Genomic DNA, 17,285 nt, shown 5'->3' with positions numbered 1-17,285 from the left:
TTGGCTCCTCCCAGACTCGATTACCTACGGGGATATGATGAGTCACACTAGGAAACGTGCCCCTGACTTCATCAGTTATCGAATACGGTGAAAACACATCCATCATCTGAGAAAACGCGAAGCTTTCTTTCAGGATCTGTTTGGGTGTCACGGAAGCCTGTTAACAAAACGAGGAGGTGTGTACAGCGAGGGGAGACACTGAAAAAACACATGGTTGCCACATGGGGTGTGTGTGAAATCACGTGACGGATGGTGAGGAGATGCTGGCGACCTGTTTGTGTCCCCTGATTTTGGCATCTGACAACTCCCGTCCTCCCTGACACTGGCTGCTCACGTCCTCCGTTACCGTTTCAGAGCTGCACTCTCTCTCCTCCCCCAAGGCCCACAAGCAGCAACTTCAGGTGCAAAGTTGCAGCCTGGGGTCCAATTTGCAAAATCGGGTGTTTCTCCATTTGAAAAAAAACAAGCAAGGAAAACAGAGTCATATCACGTAAGTGCTTGTTCAGGGAAAATATGACCTTAAGTATGTTGTAAATGGACTTGAAAAGGCTCCTTTGAGTTAGGCGGGCTTTTGTGAAAAGCCCTAACATTCATTGCATAGTTGAAGGGTTTAGCTGTCTAGAACAATACACGGGAACACAGCCGTCGCCGACTGTGCTCACTGATATTAAGTCTGCAAATAGCACATTTTAAGAAGTATTAATGTATTATGTTACTTAATCTTTATCTATTTACATCTGTACAAAGTAAAGCTTTCATCTTACCCTTTTGCATATATGAACCATTAGCTCATGAAGCAATCTTTTTTTTTCTTTTTTTTTTCTAAACATAACTATGTACAGGGCCTTCCCTTCTCATCGGAAAGAGCTTTGCACGGTGGACTGTGGACTGCTGTCTGATTTTTACCCCCCGTTATCACCACATTGGTGTGTGTTGTCCTCTCTGCTGTTTTGGTTCAAGTCAAAAAGTTTTATACCAGAAACCAAAAAAGTGGGGAGACATGAGAACATAGGACTCGGCTAAAAGATCGGAAAAATTTCAACATAGAATATACAAAACATTTCAAAATCTGCACTGAGTCTATACAATTTTTACAAGGGGACGGGCTGGGGGCTCCCGCCAGAGTCTGAGTTGGAGACGCGGGGCTGCTCTTGCGCTTTCGAGAGTCCGGCGCTGGGTGGCCGCGGGGGTCCTTCATCGCCGTGTCCTGCTTGCTCCTTACCGGGCTTCGATGTCCTTCAGCGTGTGGGAGGGAGGCCGCTCCCTGATCTCTGCCGACAGAGGCGTAGTCCTTCTGGGGGACACGGGGCGGCCCCCCAGCGTGGAGATGAGCGGGGGAGGCGCGCTCAGCGCCGCCGTGGGGGGCGTCTTGTTGAGCAGTCCGTTCTGGTGGCCCGCCGTGGGGCTGATCCGGGGGTAGTGCATGCTGGGCAGCCCCGGCGTGATGAGGCCGGGGTGGGGCAGGTGTCCGTCCAGGGAGGCGGGGTGCACGGGGTGGAGCCGCGGGTGCTCGTAGTCCTCCCGGAGCATGTGCAGGCGCTCGCGCTCCTCCAGGTGGGCCCCGCGCTCGTGCTCCCGCCGCGGGTCCACGGACAGAGGGTGGTGGTGGTGGTGGTGGTGGTGGTTGTAGTCGTGGGGCTCCCGGTCCCTGAAGGAGCGGTCGGCCTCGTAGAGCCGGGGGGTCGAGAGACGGTGCAGAGGGTCGTTCCTCAGCAGGAAGTCCCTGCCCAGCGGGTCTCTCCGGTGAATGTCAAGTTCCCGGTAGGGATCCCTCAAGGGGTCCCGGATGGGGTCCCAGTGGAAAGAAGGGTACGGGAAGCGCTCTCCGCCCGGGATGGGGCTGATGCCCATGAAGGGCGTCATCATGCGAGTCCTGTCCAGGCTGCTGATGCTGTTCATGGGGTGGATCCCCGTGACGCCCACGGTCATGGGCATGGAGGCCAAGGGCCCCGGGTGCACGCTGGCCGAGGAGCTGGGCGGCGGCGGCGGCGGCTCCGAGGACCGGTGGGTCTGCGGGGCCTCGGGGGGCAGGTCGTGGTCTTCCTTGCGCTCCTCCTTCACCTTGACCTCGGCGCCCTTCTTGGGGTTCTCGTAGGCCGGCTCGCCCTTGCGCGCCTCGGCCTCGCGGCTGGCGGCGCTGCCCGGCCGGGCGCTGTCGGCGGCGGGCGCCCGAGCGTAGGGCGACGGCACCCGGGCCAGCTGCTTGGCCTCCTCGCCCGCCGAGCGGCCCTCGTGGCCGTGGCCGTGGCCGTCCTTCTCGGGCAGGGGGCCCTCCTTCGCCTTGTGCTCGTCGGCGCCCAGGTCCTTGCGGGATTCCGAGTGGTCGCGCTCCCTGTCTTTGGATTTGTCTTTCTCTCGAGCCTCGGTGTTCAGATGGCCCCTGATCTGTTCGGTGGAGCTGCGGCTGTGCCCCAGGGTGCTCACCGGGAGGACAGGTGCTGGTGAAGGGTGGCTGGGGTGTCTCTTCTCGACGCTTTCCCTGGGGGGGAGACGGGGACACAAGGAAGCAAGTGAGAGGGCTGCCGGCCTGGCCAGGGGCTGCCGATGAGATGGCGTGAAGAGGTGGGGCTGGGCCCTGGCTCCCTCGGTCACCAGGCAGCCGGGCATGCCCTTGCGGCCGACCAGCCACCCTGACCTGACTCACCTAGATCTCCCAGGACGCTTTGCTCGACGGGGTGAAGGGCTAGGGATGAGGGGGTGGGAGAGCCCCAGCGGAGTAACTCGCTCTCTGCACCTAAGAGGCGCTGTGCCTGAATCAAGACCAAGGAGCAAGAGCTTGCAGAAACCTGAAACCACCTACGTGGTCAAGACATCAGCAATGGGGCAACACAGCCCGTCTGTCTAGGTTCTCAGGATCATTTAGTGCCAAGAATAAAGTTTTAAGAGCCCCAAACCTTCTTCTAACATTGCGGAGCCGGCGGGAGGAGGTGTCATAAGGATATTATGGGAGCATTTCTTTCCTGACTTTGGGACAGAGGGCTGGTTTTGGAGTAAAGACGGCAGGTACAGGGCAACCTCCAAGATGCAGCACCGAGGGGGGCTGAAGGGAAAGGAGAGTTTCAAGACGTTGGGGTGGAGAAAAGCACCTCTGCATGAGGAAAGATAAAAAAACCAGAATCTGCTGAAAGGATACAGGAAAGCCAGCAGGCAAGGTGGGTCCAGAGACACAAGCCTCATGGGGCAAAGAGAACAAGTTTCATCTGTGAAGGGAAATGGAAGAAGCATTTGAGAAGCCGGTCTTTGGTGGGGACTTAAGAGTACGGAGCCCAAAATGCAAAGGAACGGAGGACAATAAGGGAAAAGAAGAGGTGAGACCAGGAACCAGGCGGGTCTTAGGGACCACCCAAGAGGCTTGGCCGAGGTGAGGAGGGAAGCAGGGCTCGGTGGCTCAGAAGGTGGGGGGACCTAGGGAGAGAATTAAGGAGGTTTTCCCTACCGGTTTTATTTCTAGCCAACTTGCCAAGACGAAGAAGAGCATCTTTAAAAGGTAAGAATAAACAAGAGTGTCTTCTATGAAGTTTCCTGAGGTGCATCCAAAAGGCCACTTTGACTCCATCAAGAAAAACGGGGACAGGTGCGATGCCATATCCTGTCTTCTCTTCACTGATGGGCCGTCCTCTAAGAGCTCCTGGACAAGGGGACCCGCCCAACTCCGGACACACCTCACCCTGGTACTCTGCGGTTCAGAGCTGCGTGTCATAAATGGTCCTCCCACAGCAAAGAGATGTTTTACACACATACTGTCCTAAAGGAAAAATATGTCTTTTTCTTAGAAAGACGTCAGCACGATGGCCTATGATGGATATTTATTCATCTGCTGCATTTACAGCCTGCAAAGTTGATTTGTTTTAAATCACTGAGACACACTTACATAGACACAAATACACACACAACACATGCAGTAAACAAACATTAAGATGTGGGTCATAGTGAGACTTGAGTATCAAGAGGAAAGTGTTATTAGGTATTTCCTGCCAAGCAGAGCTTGTGTATTCCTTGGCTAGTTTATTCAAAATGAAAATTGCCTAAAGAAAGGGGGAAAAAGGGGGGATACACTTTGTCAGGAATGCTTATGCCATTATTCAGAAAAACCTAAGACGTTTTCCTCTTGAAGGCTACTTCTTTTTTAGTCATGGGGTTACCACATACAGAGATTAAAAAATGGTCAGTAAACTTAACTATCCACTGGCAAAATGGAACCCAACCCCAAACTGCTTGGTGACAGACGCTTCTCTAAATCTGGGTTAGCAAAATTTTTATCAGTCCTCTGTGAGCCCAGGATTGGAGTTTGAACAAAATTTGAGAAAAATATGATGAGACAATGCAAACATGGCTTTCTAAAAGAAAACAAAAAGGAAAGAGAGCGGAAAAACCTATGGATGAGTCAATGGACTGCACAAACTTGAAAGCAAAGATGGGGTTGATTCATGCTGTGTGTGTCTGGTCCGGGCTCCAACTCCCTGCCTGCTCGGGAGAGAGGTCTATGCTGGGAGACACTACCACTCACGGGGACACGGGGGGTTCTGAGTGTGGAGCTGCTTCTGAGTCAGGATCCGCTTGCTCTGGATTGCACAGCGAGCTGCGGGCCGGCCCTGTGGTCACGAGGCACTGCGGGGCAGGGCGGGCGCTGGGGAGGCGGGCGGGGGCGGAGCCTGGGGCGTGGCCCCGGCTGCGGGGGGCGGGGCGAGGCTACCAAGGAAGCCGGAGGCTGGCGGGGAGGGTGGGTGGCCGGTCCTCGGCGCGGGGCGGGCTCCCCCATTGGGACTCGAGAGCGGGTTCTTTGCGTACCTTTCTTTGTCATCTTTACTAACAGATGAGTCTCGTTTATCTACATCTCTATCTCTGTCAAGAGCTGCAGCGGGCGCGCTACGCTCCAGCTCCCCTGGCTTCAGCCAGGGCGGAGGGGTCGGGAACGACGGTGGCGTTCGGTGCAGCCGGTTCCAGGGCTCGTGAGGATTGCTAAAGTTCTGCACACTGGGGCCATCCTTGTGGCCGAACATTGAGTTGGGTGCTGAAATGGTGAAGTGGAGAACAAAAAGGTTTAAGAGAAATTATATAATCTGCTGTAATGAAGGTACTTACCAAAAAACTTTTAACAGCACTCAGAGTTAAAATGAATACATATTATTGGGAGCTGGAAAAGGAAAGGAGATTAACAAATTCATTAGAGGAACTCGTCCTACACTGGAAAGGTAAGCTCACAGCTTTTCTTTCTTTCTTTTTTCTTTGTTAACCAAAGGCAAAGGGGCCAGAGGGAGGGGAGATGAAAAGGGAAAGGGACCCAACAGGTGTCAAAATTCCTAAGCACACCTATCTGGGGCATGCAGAAGGCCCAAGCATGCAGGAGGGTATATCTGGATGCCGTGACTTAGGTTAACAACGCTCAGTTCAGAGTAGCATTTGTGGTTGTCCCCTGCCCATGATGTCTGCTGCCCTGGCCACAACCTTAGCAACCAAAGTGTCAGCAGAGGCCAGACAACGCCCTGATCTCACAGACTCATGGGGGCTCCACCGCTCAATGGGACTGTGCTGGTGGCTTCCAGCTACATTTTAAGTCTTACAGGAGTAGCTGGAGGGCATGGCGTAGGGATGGCCCCAAGCACAACAAGCTGAGGCTCAGTAACTAAAGGATGTTGAGAATAGGACCCGGAGTCGAGACTCCTCCTACTTTAGACAGATGATCGTAGTGGCGGAAAACTACATGGTTTTGCTGAATTACGCAGCACAAAGTGTTGCCAACTCTTGATGGTCCTGAGCCTGGTATTTTCTTATTTTTCAGGGCGTCTTGTCAATCCCACCAAATGCAGGTGACATTTTAACTGTTGTCTTCCAGTCATGGGAGCTGCGGCTAAAGTCTGGGATAGCAGAGCTGGAACGGGGATGAAACTGTGAGCTTCAGCAAACCCTTAGGAGTGCCATCGACTGTACTGCCTTCCCTGACCCGGGAGCACAGACTCACAGTGGGCTAGCCTGAAAATGTTGGTTTAGACCCAGCTCCACGGGTGAGGCCTGCTTTTGCAACGATGTAACTTACATTCTTTTCCCAAGAGCATAGTTTCCTTTTATCTAGAAAGGTCGTGAGCCACAGACAAATCAGAGGAGACAAACGGTTAAAGGCAGATGTTAAAAAGGTAGAGGTACTCACTAACGGAAGGATTGCCAAGTCCCCCGAAGGCATTGCCACCGACTGCTGCCAGGCCCGTGAACGTGGACGGCCGGTTAAAAGGCTCTGCAAACAAGATGGGGGAGGAGGAGGCGGCTGCAGGGCTCTGTCCAGCGAGGAAGGTAAGAGCTTCCTGGGAGCTGGGGGGGGGGGTGATGGGGGAATCTGCTGCCCGGCCTGACTTCTCCTACCTGATTAGGCAAAGGGTTTGCAGCACACTTGGATTGGGGCATTGGGTTAGCAAAATATCAATGAGAGCGTTTCCAGAACTCTGCGTTTCGGCCCATTTCTCTTTTGCCAGGTGGGGAACACTGCTCAAGCCACAGTGTGCTCAGAGGCCCTCCTGGCTCCCCTCTTCTTAGAACGTGCCCTGCAGGCTCTCACCAAACAGCAGGGAAGAGGCCAGCTTCCAAGAGATCTCTCTCTCTCGTTTTTTTAAGGGCTACACCTGCAGCATATGGAGGTTCCCAGGCTAGGGGTCGAATCAGAGCTGCAGCTGTGGCCTACACCACAGCCACAGCAATGCAGGATCCGAGCTGCATCTGTGACCTGTAGCCACAGCTCTCGGCAACGCCGGATCCTGAACCCATGGAGCAAGGCCAGGGATTGAACTCATGTCCTCATGGATACCAGCTGGGTTGTGACCGCTGAGCCACAATGGGAACTCCCTTAAACTGAGCTCTTAATAAAGTTCTGAGGGCACCTGTGTCACATGCCCTGTCGCTGGGTATGCCTTGCCTGCACCTGCCCGTGAGTTGCAAGAAATCAAAGGCCACAAATAAGGCACCTTTATACTAAGGAAAGACATAAATGTGAAGTGATGACATAAGGATGCGATCTCTCCATAACATCATCTTGCCTCTCTTTCCACCTCCAGGGGTGCCCTCCTGTGGGCAAGGGTTTGCCGCCTTCTCTGATGGGCAGGAATAGGCTGCACTCCCAGCAACCCCACCCAGAACCACTGCTGCACACGGATCTGCTTGAAGAATGTGGCGCAGGAGGTGCTGCCCTCCCTCCGGGAGACGGCTGACAGGCTGACACGGATCCAAACTTCCACAGGGGGAGCCCCCCCCGGCCACCGGCCCCATCTCCTGAAGTGGTGAGTGGGGTGCCTGGGACCTTAGTCCACTTGCCAGGAAGCAGGGCGGGAACGCAGCCAGCAAAGGTTTTTGTGACCCACATGTCGGTGCCCGTGGCTGACGGGCAGCTTACCTAGGTGAGCAGCAGGGTTGAGGAAGTTGCTGTGATGAGGAGGCGGCCCAAAAGGGGTCCCCGTTGGGTGTGCAGCACCTGTTGGGTCACATACACTGAAATCAGATTTCACGGAAAACCAGCTTCCACAACGCCACCGGCTCCTGGTCACCAGGAGTGAAAATGTTCAAGTAAGAACACGACTAATGTCCAAGCAGCAAAACCCGGAGAAAGAGAAACATGCTTTATCAGGAGGCAGGAAATACATCCCCTGGCCCCGCTCCCCTCCTGCCCAGCTGGCCACCCCCAGAGAGATTTCTTTTTAAAAACTACCAGTGGGGCAGGGGGCTCTATCACCAGGAAGGTCTGGAGAAATGCCGGGTTAAAAACATCACCCAAGGTTCCTTCCCGAGGACGTGGAGTCGGGACTATGTTCCCTCATTCTCTGAGAGGGACAACTGGCCCCGAGATCCCTTCTTCAGGTCCTGACGCTGAGAAACACTTGGTCGGGGCAGAGGGGCCGTTTTTGGGAAGCTGCGGATCTGGGCTACACAGCTTGGGCCTTTGCAGAATCTCTATTTCTCAGAATGTGTCATGGCCCCACACTGAAGGACACTGATGAAGCCTGGCTCTGTGAAACTCCCTCCGAGTTCCCTCAGGCTGCGGGAGACGAGGTCCTCCAACATCTCTCAATCCCCAGTGCCAGGCTTATTCACTTGCTTTTGCATGCCCATGGTCCTAGAATTGACTGTTTTTACTTTGCCCACCAGGGAACTCGGGTCTTAGTGCTCTTCTTTCCTTTGGTTTTTTCCCTTTACCCACACTTCCTCCTCTATTTTATATTTTGCTTGGAACTTGAACAATATATATTTCCTTAGGATGCCTCAAATCCTTTCCTGGAAGAGAGAGAGAGGGTGTGCACGTATAAATTAGAGAAGGATGGTATTTTTAAAAGCTTATTAGGGCATCTAACCTGCTTGTGGACATGCAGCTGAGAGCTGAGGAGGCAATTTCTCTGGGAGGCTGGGCTCTAGGCAAGAGCTAGGCCAAGGTCATCTGAAGAAGACCCCTTGGCTTATTTCAGGCACTAGTGCCCAGGGGCAGGATGAATGGGGCTGAATTTAACAAGTACGTGTAAATTATACTTACCAGTTAAAAGTTTCACTAAATAACCATTTGGGGAAAAATTCAATATTGCTTACACTAGAAAAATTACCTCTAGAATGGAACTGTAAACAAGGCCTGACTGGATTTATTAATAACTTTTCCAAGATTCCCTTTGGCTCTGCTTTTGGCCGCACTCATGGCATGTGGAAACTCCCGGGCCAGGGATGGAACCCGAGCCTTCGCAGTGACAATGCTGGGTCTTTAACCTGCTGTGCCACAAGAGAACTCCAAGAATCGCCTGTGTTTTGACAAAGTTTCTATAAACATGTATAAATTCCTTCAGGAACACAGACTAAGTGGGAGAGGATTGTCCCTCCAACACCCTATTAACTCAATTTATGTTTTGGGTTTTTATTCCCCAGCCTGTCAGGGCCCCGTGGGCCTGGGTGTGGGGGAGGCCCCATGGCCCAGGAGGACATCCATCCGAGCCACAGAAGCTCAGTGCCAGAGGGCACCTGGGGAGTTACCTGCTCAGCCCTAGACGGGTGACGTAGTCCCTGCTCAGAAGGTGCAAAAATAGTACTCCCCCCCACCCCCGACCCCTAGCGAATACACCCCAGCATATTCATTAGGCATTAACAGTCTTGCCAGCTAAATAAGAATCTGGCTGCACACACTCTGTGTAGTACAAGCTAATTAATGCTTCGATGAAGATCGGAGCTTCGCTCAGCCCAGGGCCCCCAGGGGTGCCTCACAGTTCCAGGATTATTGAAGCATAAGAAGCCATTTCATCCGCTTGGCTCCAATGGAAGCCAGGGAGAAATTTCCCTATTTCCCTCCAAAAATTGCTCTGAAGGTGTAGCCCCATCTCAGGGCCGAGGTGCCATGGTAACGAAGCCTTCAACTATGTCCCTAGATGGAACGGACGGAGAAAAACCTGAGACCTTAGCAAATTCCATCCACCCTCAAGGGGGATTCAGGTGCTTTGGCCACAAGGTCCATTAGAAGGGGGATTTCTTGCGGTGAGGGGTCCTTCTTCCTGAATGGAAGAGCCCTCAGGCCACCCAAAATGAGTCTTGGATAAGAGCCTGGGAAGGCAGCAGGCCAGAGAGATGTGAAACGTGTTCACCAAGGACCAGAGCGGGGGGGGGGGCTTTGAACAGGTACATCCGGAAGAGTGAGTTCTACTTTGCATGGGGGGGGGGGTGGAGGGGGTCGCGGAGCTGGTCTCGAGCATGAGCTCAGCGGTGTCGTTGATGCTGTTACTCCGTGGAGCCTTGTGCAGGCACCGTGCGCTGAAGGTGGTTTTAGAAAAGACTGAAGGGGGTAAGGAACCTTGGTCCCAGGAGGGCCACTCCCATCTGCCTCACGCTCTGGACGGCCTCTGCCTTTGTCTGTACGTCCCCGGAGGTGAAGGGGATGGTTTTCTGCTGTCATCTTCCTCAGGGCCCCGCAAACAGGCACTTGGTTAATTCTCAGAGGTTAATGAACAGATCTCTTGGGGGTTCGACACACCGTCTCCCCCCCCCCCCAGTTTCCTGCATCATTACAACCACGCAGGCTACAACATTCAGTTCTGTAGCAGAGGAAACCAGCAGTGAGCCGGTGCACCCTTCCTGTAATTGCATTTCTTTATCCTCAGACCCCCTCCCCCCCCAGTGCACACAGTGTGATGCGACCCCACGGAGCGTGTGGCGGGCAGTGGGCAGCCGCACCTGACACTCCTGACCTTGTTTCCTTCCCGTTCGCCCTTGCAAGCTTTCTGATCTTTTTCAATGGCATTCGACATGCTTGTGAGTGACAGCGGCTTAATACAGATGCAGAGCATGAGCCAAGGCACTGCGAGTCCCAAAAGGGAGAGATGGTCTTTCCTCCTCCTCTCACGAAGGAGGCGCATCTGCGGAGACGGTCCGTCTCCAGGAGGTGCCGGGATGCTGCCTTGTGGACGGCAGAGACGTTAGCATTTGGGGAGTGATGGAGCGGGGCCCGGAGCACCGACCTAACTCGCTGGGATACCTGGGAACTACGTTGCTCAGCTCTCCCGCGCCCCTGTGAACTCACCAGCGGCAGAGAACAAAGTCGAAGGCCGTGCCAGGTCGTGGGGGTGGTGGATGGCTCCAAAGAGGCTGGGACCCGGGGGACGGCTCAGGAACTCGGGCTTCAGGCCAAAGTCCAGCTTGTGTGGGTCTGACTGCATCTGTTTCTGCAGCAGCCAAGGCGGGGAAGGAAAGGGTGGAACCCAAGAGAAACAGCAGGGAAGAAAGATGAATGAGGCGCCTGAGCCCGAGAGAGTAAATTCTGTGAAGGGTGCCCTCAGGCTCCGAGCCCCAGGCAGGTTCAAGTTTGCAAGTACAGCACAGAACACAGCAACCCAGAAGCCTTCTCACCCTCAGGTGCCAAAACAGCTGGTCCACTAAAGAGGGGCCAGCAGGGCCTGCTCCTCATCCCAGACACGTCTTGGGGCAAAACTCACGTTCGGTCTTTGCAGGTGCGGGCTGTGAGGAACAACCCTATCCCCGTGGTTCAACGCACTACCATTCCCGAGCAATTTGTGATTCATGGTGGCGAGGGTTCATTTTAGCAAGTTTTTAAATGACGGTATTTTAAAGCTTGTTTTATTAGGAATTCCGCATGCATAATCTGCCGTGTAAATTAATTGTTTAATGACTCTTCGTCCTCTAATAGATCACAGTACATTAGTAGCTGAAAGTTATGAAGAAATATCTGCATGCCTAGAAGCTAATTTTCAAACAATCTTTTGTTACATATTTTTAAAGAAACAAACAGAAACCAAGTAGGGATATTAATTTAACCAACAGGGGCTTTTACTGTGCCTGTGACCCCCAGTTACCTGAGGGAAGAGATCGGGCTAGACCAGGAAAACATCCAGCACTTCTTGCTGCGAAGTCCTTGCCACCAACTACAGTCACTCTATTTCTTCCTCTTATTTATTATTATTTTTTTGTCTTTTTAGGGCCACACCTGCGGCCTATGCAGGTTCCCAGGCTGGGGGTCAAACTGGAGCTGTAGCTGCCGGCCTACACCACAGCCACAGCAATGCCAGATCCAAGCCATGTCTGCGACCTACACCCAACAGCTCATGGCAACGCCAGATCCTTAACCCACTGAGTGAGGCCAGGGATCGAACCTGCATCCTCATGGATCTGAGTCAGATACATTTCTGCTGAGCCACGACGGGAACTCCAATTTCTTCCTCTTATTTACGTATCCACTCTTGAGCTTATGTGATGGCCTCACCTTTCTCTAAGGCTGCAGAAACTGGCTTCCTAAGCCGGCCTCATTCTGGGGGCCTGTGGTTCCCTCCCAGAGGACTCTTTCCATGTTGCCTGCCTTCCTGATTCTCAGCAGCCTCCCCTGCACCAGCCTCAGCCCTCCCCCAGCGAGCGTGAGCCCTCCCCTAGCAAGCACGAATGCCCCACAGGCCTGGGGCCTGAGTCCCCCTCCGCCTGCCATCTCCTCACAAGCTTGCCAGACCCCTGCTCCTTCACAGCCTGTTCTTGCTTCCTGACCGTCACCCTTCCCACCTCTCAGACTCACCGGATGCTCTGCCCGCTTGGCCCTGTGCTGTCTCCAACTCCACATTCTGCCATGAATCAGTCCTTGTCCCGTGGAACAGTAACATCCACAAGGACATCTGACCCTTGTGCAAGGATCAGGGACCAGAGCGGCCTACCATCCTACAAGGAAACCCACCTGAACCCCTCGGGCGGGCAGCGACAACCTGGAAGCTCCCCCTCGCACCCTGCCTCTCACTGCAGAGCCCTGAGCAATCAGACACGGGGCCAGAGCGCACTCTGAGCCTGCACCGGGGCGGTGGGCTCGCACTTGTGAGTGACGAAGAGAGCGAACAAATGAACCTGACGGAGAAAGGGGACCATGCAGTTTCTGCTCACAGGGACAGGGAATTCCCTCCAAAGTCCCACTACCGAGGAATAGCCATGTCCCCCATGAAGCTGCGAACCCGCTAGGGATGTGTGAAAATCTTTTGAGCGCCTCCTTTAAGTTGTTTGCCAAGTTATTTCGTGCTGATCCCACACGGCGCACAGCACAGTTTCATTAACCGCGACTTGGGTCCACGGAGCGAACCGGGGCTTGGGGAATGTCAAGAATCTGCTGGAAAGGGAAGACCAACAGCCGTCTCCTGGGCGAGAGGTCTCCCTAAGCGAACTGGGATAATGAGAGTCCGAGTCGCCGGGGACGCGCTCACGGAGAAGAAGTCGCTAAAGTGGCACCTACCGTATCCTTCAGCGCTTCTAACCAAGGGAGTAGCGAGGAGGACGTGTTTTACCCACCGTTCCGCCAACCGCGTCATCCCGAACCCAGCGAGACTCAACTACGCATCAACATCGAATGAGCTCTGGCGCGCGCAGGCGTTTGCTAACGGAGCTAAACCTTAGGGTTTAATGCGGCCTCGCCTAACACGGAAGAAAACGTGAGCCAAGACCCACCGGGGGGCTCTGCTGAGAAAGCGCAAGTATTTGACACCAAGGCAAGCTACCTTAGTGACCGTGACCTCACTCACTGAGCTGGGCTTTTTAATGTTTAATGAGGGTTAAAAATTGTTTAACCATTAAAATTCTGGGATGACAAGCTCTCCCTCCCTGTTTATTGGCTGCTTTTATTTGTTCTCATCATGGCTCCTAAATGCAGTTAGGACCAAAAGCTTGCTCATGAAAAAACTGGATTACCTGAAGCTTACCGGAATTACGTGACTGGTTATTCTCCCAATTTTCCTAGGAGGATTATACAGCCTCTCAACACCCAGACGCTAAAATCTGGACTCCTACTCACTTTGGTCCCCAAGTCCACCAGTGCTGCTACAGTTGCTCATCTGCAGACGTTTCTTTCAAATTCATCTCTCCTACTGCCTGAGGCCCAGCAAAGCACAGGATGTAGAAAAATCGCTTGTGGACAAGGGAACTGGCCAGACGGTGGTGGGTCTGACAGGTACTGGCTGTCGTCTGACCTCTGGCAGTAGTCAGCAGGGGGACGAGGAGAGTGTGGGTAGGCCACTGCAGACCAACTGCCACTTCTAGAAGAGGAACTTTTAACAATACAAGTTGCTAGCGGAGGCATCACAGAGGCCATAAACCGGTAACACCATACAGGGCATCATCAAGTTATTTTTTTCCCCAAAGCCTTAAAAAGAAATGAATGTACCAGAAAACTTTCAGAGCTCTTTCGAGGTACTAAGTATTTCCTATACTAAAACTTGGTCGCTATAATTAGATTCCCCAAACCTTTATTTTAGGGTTTAATCTCAATTGAAGCTCTTCAGATCAATAAGATGACAAAAATCATTGAAGGAGAAGCGGGGGGGGGGGGGGGGGATCAGGATGTTATCAGTTTGTTTCTGTTTTTTGTCATTTTGCTGGTGGTTTCCCTAATTAATAGTAAGATTTCCGCATAGCTTTTCTAAGAGACTTGACCTTGCCTGCCTGTGGGTCTTTGAATCAGTGTAAATGCTTCCTTAATGGGGAGCTCATATACCCGCAGGCCCCCCCCTCCCTGCCCCTGTCCCCGCCAAAGACAGGAAGGGGAGACTGACCTTGACCTTCTGTTGGTGGTGGTAGATCTGCCAGGCAATGTGAACATGCATAGCACACCACTTCCCTGGTTTCTGGAACAAGAAGGAGCAAGTGTGGTCAGAAGGAAGACTCTCAGAGAAAACCCCCTTCCCTTTGCCCAAAGCGTCCGGCAGGTTTCGGCTGCAGGGGCTTTTTTCATAAAAAGGCGAATGCTTCGTCCCCTTCAAGTGCCTTCTCTCAGCAGCAGTGGGGACCCTGGCCGGAAGGTGCCACAGTGAGCTGCGCCCCTCCTCCCTGGGAGCCTGAGCTGGCGGCTACGCCTCAGAAAACCAGACCCGATGGGGCTAACGCGGCCAAGCCCGAGCCCCACTTTGTGCCTGGCGCGCTCTTTTCTGGCGCCAGCTGGCAGGCCTGGTGGAGTGAAGCCCCACTGAACAAATGTGGCCAGGCTAGAATGCAAATCGGCTGTTCAGAAGAGCTCATTAGTGAATGTGAACCAGTTCAAAAACAAGAGAAGAGACAGAACCATCCCCAACACTGGGGTTTTTTGGGACCCTCCCAAAGCCAAACAAATCCACTTTTTTTTAATCGAAGCCCAGTTCCCAAAGCACTAAGAGTCAACTGCCCATTCGTGTTGGGGGGCACTGGTCATTTCTACGTGAAAAAAGAAAAGAGAGACCTCACTTCCTCCTCCTCCTGAGGCCTCTGCAGGCAGCAAGTGCCTGCCCACCTCTGGGAGGGCATCAAATGAGTTCCCATCTTGTCTTCTAAGGCAGGGGGAAGGCGTGAGTTCTCTCTGAGCACCTGGAGGGAAGGGTCCACCTCTTCCCACTTCATCTGTAGTCCTGCTACGTGATCCACCCATAAGCTCCCAAGAGGCGCTCAGTGACATGGGGTGGATGAAAAGAAACTGCCCCATTGCTATGCTGGCAAAGGCCAGCTTCCGGTTTCTATGTTAAGAAGATGTTTCTGAAAGAGATCCTGAAACCCAAGCTTGGGGTCAAGTTCTCTTCTCGTGTAACGCAATTTAGGGTGGTTTGAAATCACCAACGAGATGGCACAATCCTCTTTTTCCCCTTGGGAGAGACTGAATTATCTGATTATATGCACCAGAAAGGGGTGAAGTGGAGCAGGAAATCCGTCCACCCCCGACCCCCACCCCAGCCCCCACAGACCCCGAGTAGGTCAGCATTTATTCAGAGGCATCTGCTGGCCACTCTCCAGACCCCTCAAGATATCAACAAACCACTGCGTCTAGCAGCCCTTTTCTGCACCACAGGGAAAGGTCGAATGGCTGCGACAAAGCCGACCTCACTTAGTGCAGCAAGAGGCAGCTGCCAGCCCCAATCCACAGACTCAGCTAGGTACCTTCCAGGTACAAGAGGGCCAGAAGGACTCCGTGGAATTCTGATTTCCACCTCCAGCTTAAGCCTTTCCCTGACGTTTCCACCTGTCGAACCTTTTGCCAGAACGAACAAGAGAATCCAACTCGCTTGCATTTTATCTGTTCGTTGCACCCGGCGGCCCAGCTTCCTCCAACACTCCCAACAATTCAGGCCATTTTCTGCAAAACCCAACCACTGCCCTTCCCAACAGCTTCCGCTAACGTTTCTATGGCTTGTTTCTCTGGAATGGAGTTGTATTTTTAACCCTCGGGGAGTCAAACAGGGGTTGCAAAACAGTTCTAGAAGAAGCTTTCTTACCCTTAACATAGGTCTGAAAGGATCTGTCAACTGTGAAGAGAAAATGACAACTTGGTTACATGCCTGTCACTCAAACAATTGCTCTAATTAACAAATTTGTAGTGCTTCATTAGGAGGGGAAATTAAAATGTTAGAATTTTACTTTTAAATGAAGCCCTTTTAGAGAATAATTAACCCATTTTCACACTATCACAAGTGCCAAGTGTCCCCTCCCCCAGCTCACGAGCCTCGGAACATCTATGCTGACAAGCCCCCCCGGACGAGTTTCATCAACAGCGATTTGCCCTCGGGCAACGCGATTTGCTCGCATGACACATCTGAGAAGGTCCAGGGCCTCCAGCAGCCCGTCCAAACCTCACGAACGGGGGTGAGGGAGATGGTCTTGGTCCCGAAAGGCTGGGTCCCCGTGGGTGTCAGGGAAGACGCGTCCTTTCCACGCATGCGGTAGAAATAGGCTCGCTCTCGTCACTACCCTGAAACCGCTGGCTGCACCTTATGTACAAGTGGTTGACTTTTTTTTTTTTTTTTTTTGTCTTTCCTAGGGCTGCACCTGCGGCAGATGGAGGTTCCCAGGCTAGGGGTCCAATCAGAGCTATTGCCGCCGGCCTACACCCCAGCCACAGCAAGGCCAAATCCGAGCCACGTCTGCAACCTACACCACAGGTCATGGCAACGCCAGAGCCTTAACCCACCGAGCGAGGCCAGGGATTGAACCCGCAATCTCATGGTTCCTAGACGGATTCGTTAACCACTGATCCACCCACGATGGGAACTCCAGGTGGTCGACCTTTTAAAGACGCTCACTGAACAGCATACACATACTTACACGGTGGAGTCCCTTGAAGCATCTACCTAACCCCGGCCCTCCGGCTGACTGCCCTTACCCAGGACAAAGACAGTTTTGTAAGAGCATCCTTTTTGGCCCCACATGTGCTACGAGGATGACGTGCCATCAGTAAGAGTCTATCTATGGTGTCACTTTCAATTCTTTTGGAGCGCTGGTCAGCGTTATGAATAAATAACCCAAGTATAATGGATGTTTTCTTTAGCTCCAGAGCTCAAAAGGCTCCTTCCCACATGAAAAGCAGCGCGGCCGGAAGGACTGTGCTACACAGACCTCCAGGAAAGAGAGCACTGAGTGAGCGGCTCCCATTCAAAACATTTCACAGCGCGCGCTTTTGTGTGGGAGAGATTTTCAGGAGACGGAGACAGAGGAGGCCTGTCCAGGGGAACGACGAGAGCTCCTGGGGTCGGACTCCTGGGTTCAGACCACAAGCCGCCCCTCCCTCCTCCCCTGGTACCTTACGGCCGCAGGAGAGTGAGAGAGGTGTGGTTTTCCAAGAGTTCGGGAGAGCGTCTGCCATCGATGAGAAGGACGAGCTAAGGCCACTCTGGGCCCAGGCAGGTGTGCGCGCAGCGCGGAAACACACCTGGTGCCTGGTACCTAAGACGGAGTGGACCTCGTACTCACCCTCGGGTCCTTTTGGAGGAGCGTGTGTGGGACCGTCCCAGGTCGGGCAGCAACATCGATGGGGTTGGATGTCTACAAAGTAACCAGACCACCACTTAGGA

At 53.2% G+C, this 17,285-nt stretch overlaps 1 protein-coding gene across 2 annotated transcripts in view; it reads right to left on the bottom strand.

The window, feature by feature from the left end:
- Positions 1-219: 219 nt before the first annotated feature.
- The window catches only part of AUTS2 (activator of transcription and developmental regulator AUTS2), a 28,187-nt gene continuing 11,121 nt past the window's right edge, over positions 220-17,285 (bottom strand). For both annotated transcript variants that reach the window (XM_047779916.1, XM_047779917.1), the window contains exons 6-13: positions 17,185-17,256; positions 15,714-15,743; positions 14,031-14,102; positions 10,523-10,664; positions 7,376-7,453; positions 6,146-6,229; positions 4,789-5,011; positions 220-2,479 (exon numbers count right to left, since the gene is read on the bottom strand). In XM_047779916.1, the coding sequence (XP_047635872.1) occupies positions 1,219-2,479; positions 4,789-5,011; positions 6,146-6,229; positions 7,376-7,453; positions 10,523-10,664; positions 14,031-14,102; positions 15,714-15,743; positions 17,185-17,256 (1,962 nt within the window). In that variant the 3' untranslated portion in view covers positions 220-1,218. The remainder of the gene's footprint in view (positions 2,480-4,788; positions 5,012-6,145; positions 6,230-7,375; positions 7,454-10,522; positions 10,665-14,030; positions 14,103-15,713; positions 15,744-17,184; positions 17,257-17,285) is intronic.

The sequence above is a fragment of the Phacochoerus africanus genome, chromosome 5 (genome assembly GCF_016906955.1).
Source record: "Phacochoerus africanus isolate WHEZ1 chromosome 5, ROS_Pafr_v1, whole genome shotgun sequence".
Taxonomy (NCBI): Eukaryota; Metazoa; Chordata; class Mammalia; order Artiodactyla; family Suidae; genus Phacochoerus; species Phacochoerus africanus.
This window is presented reverse-complemented; position numbering and strand designations above follow the sequence as displayed.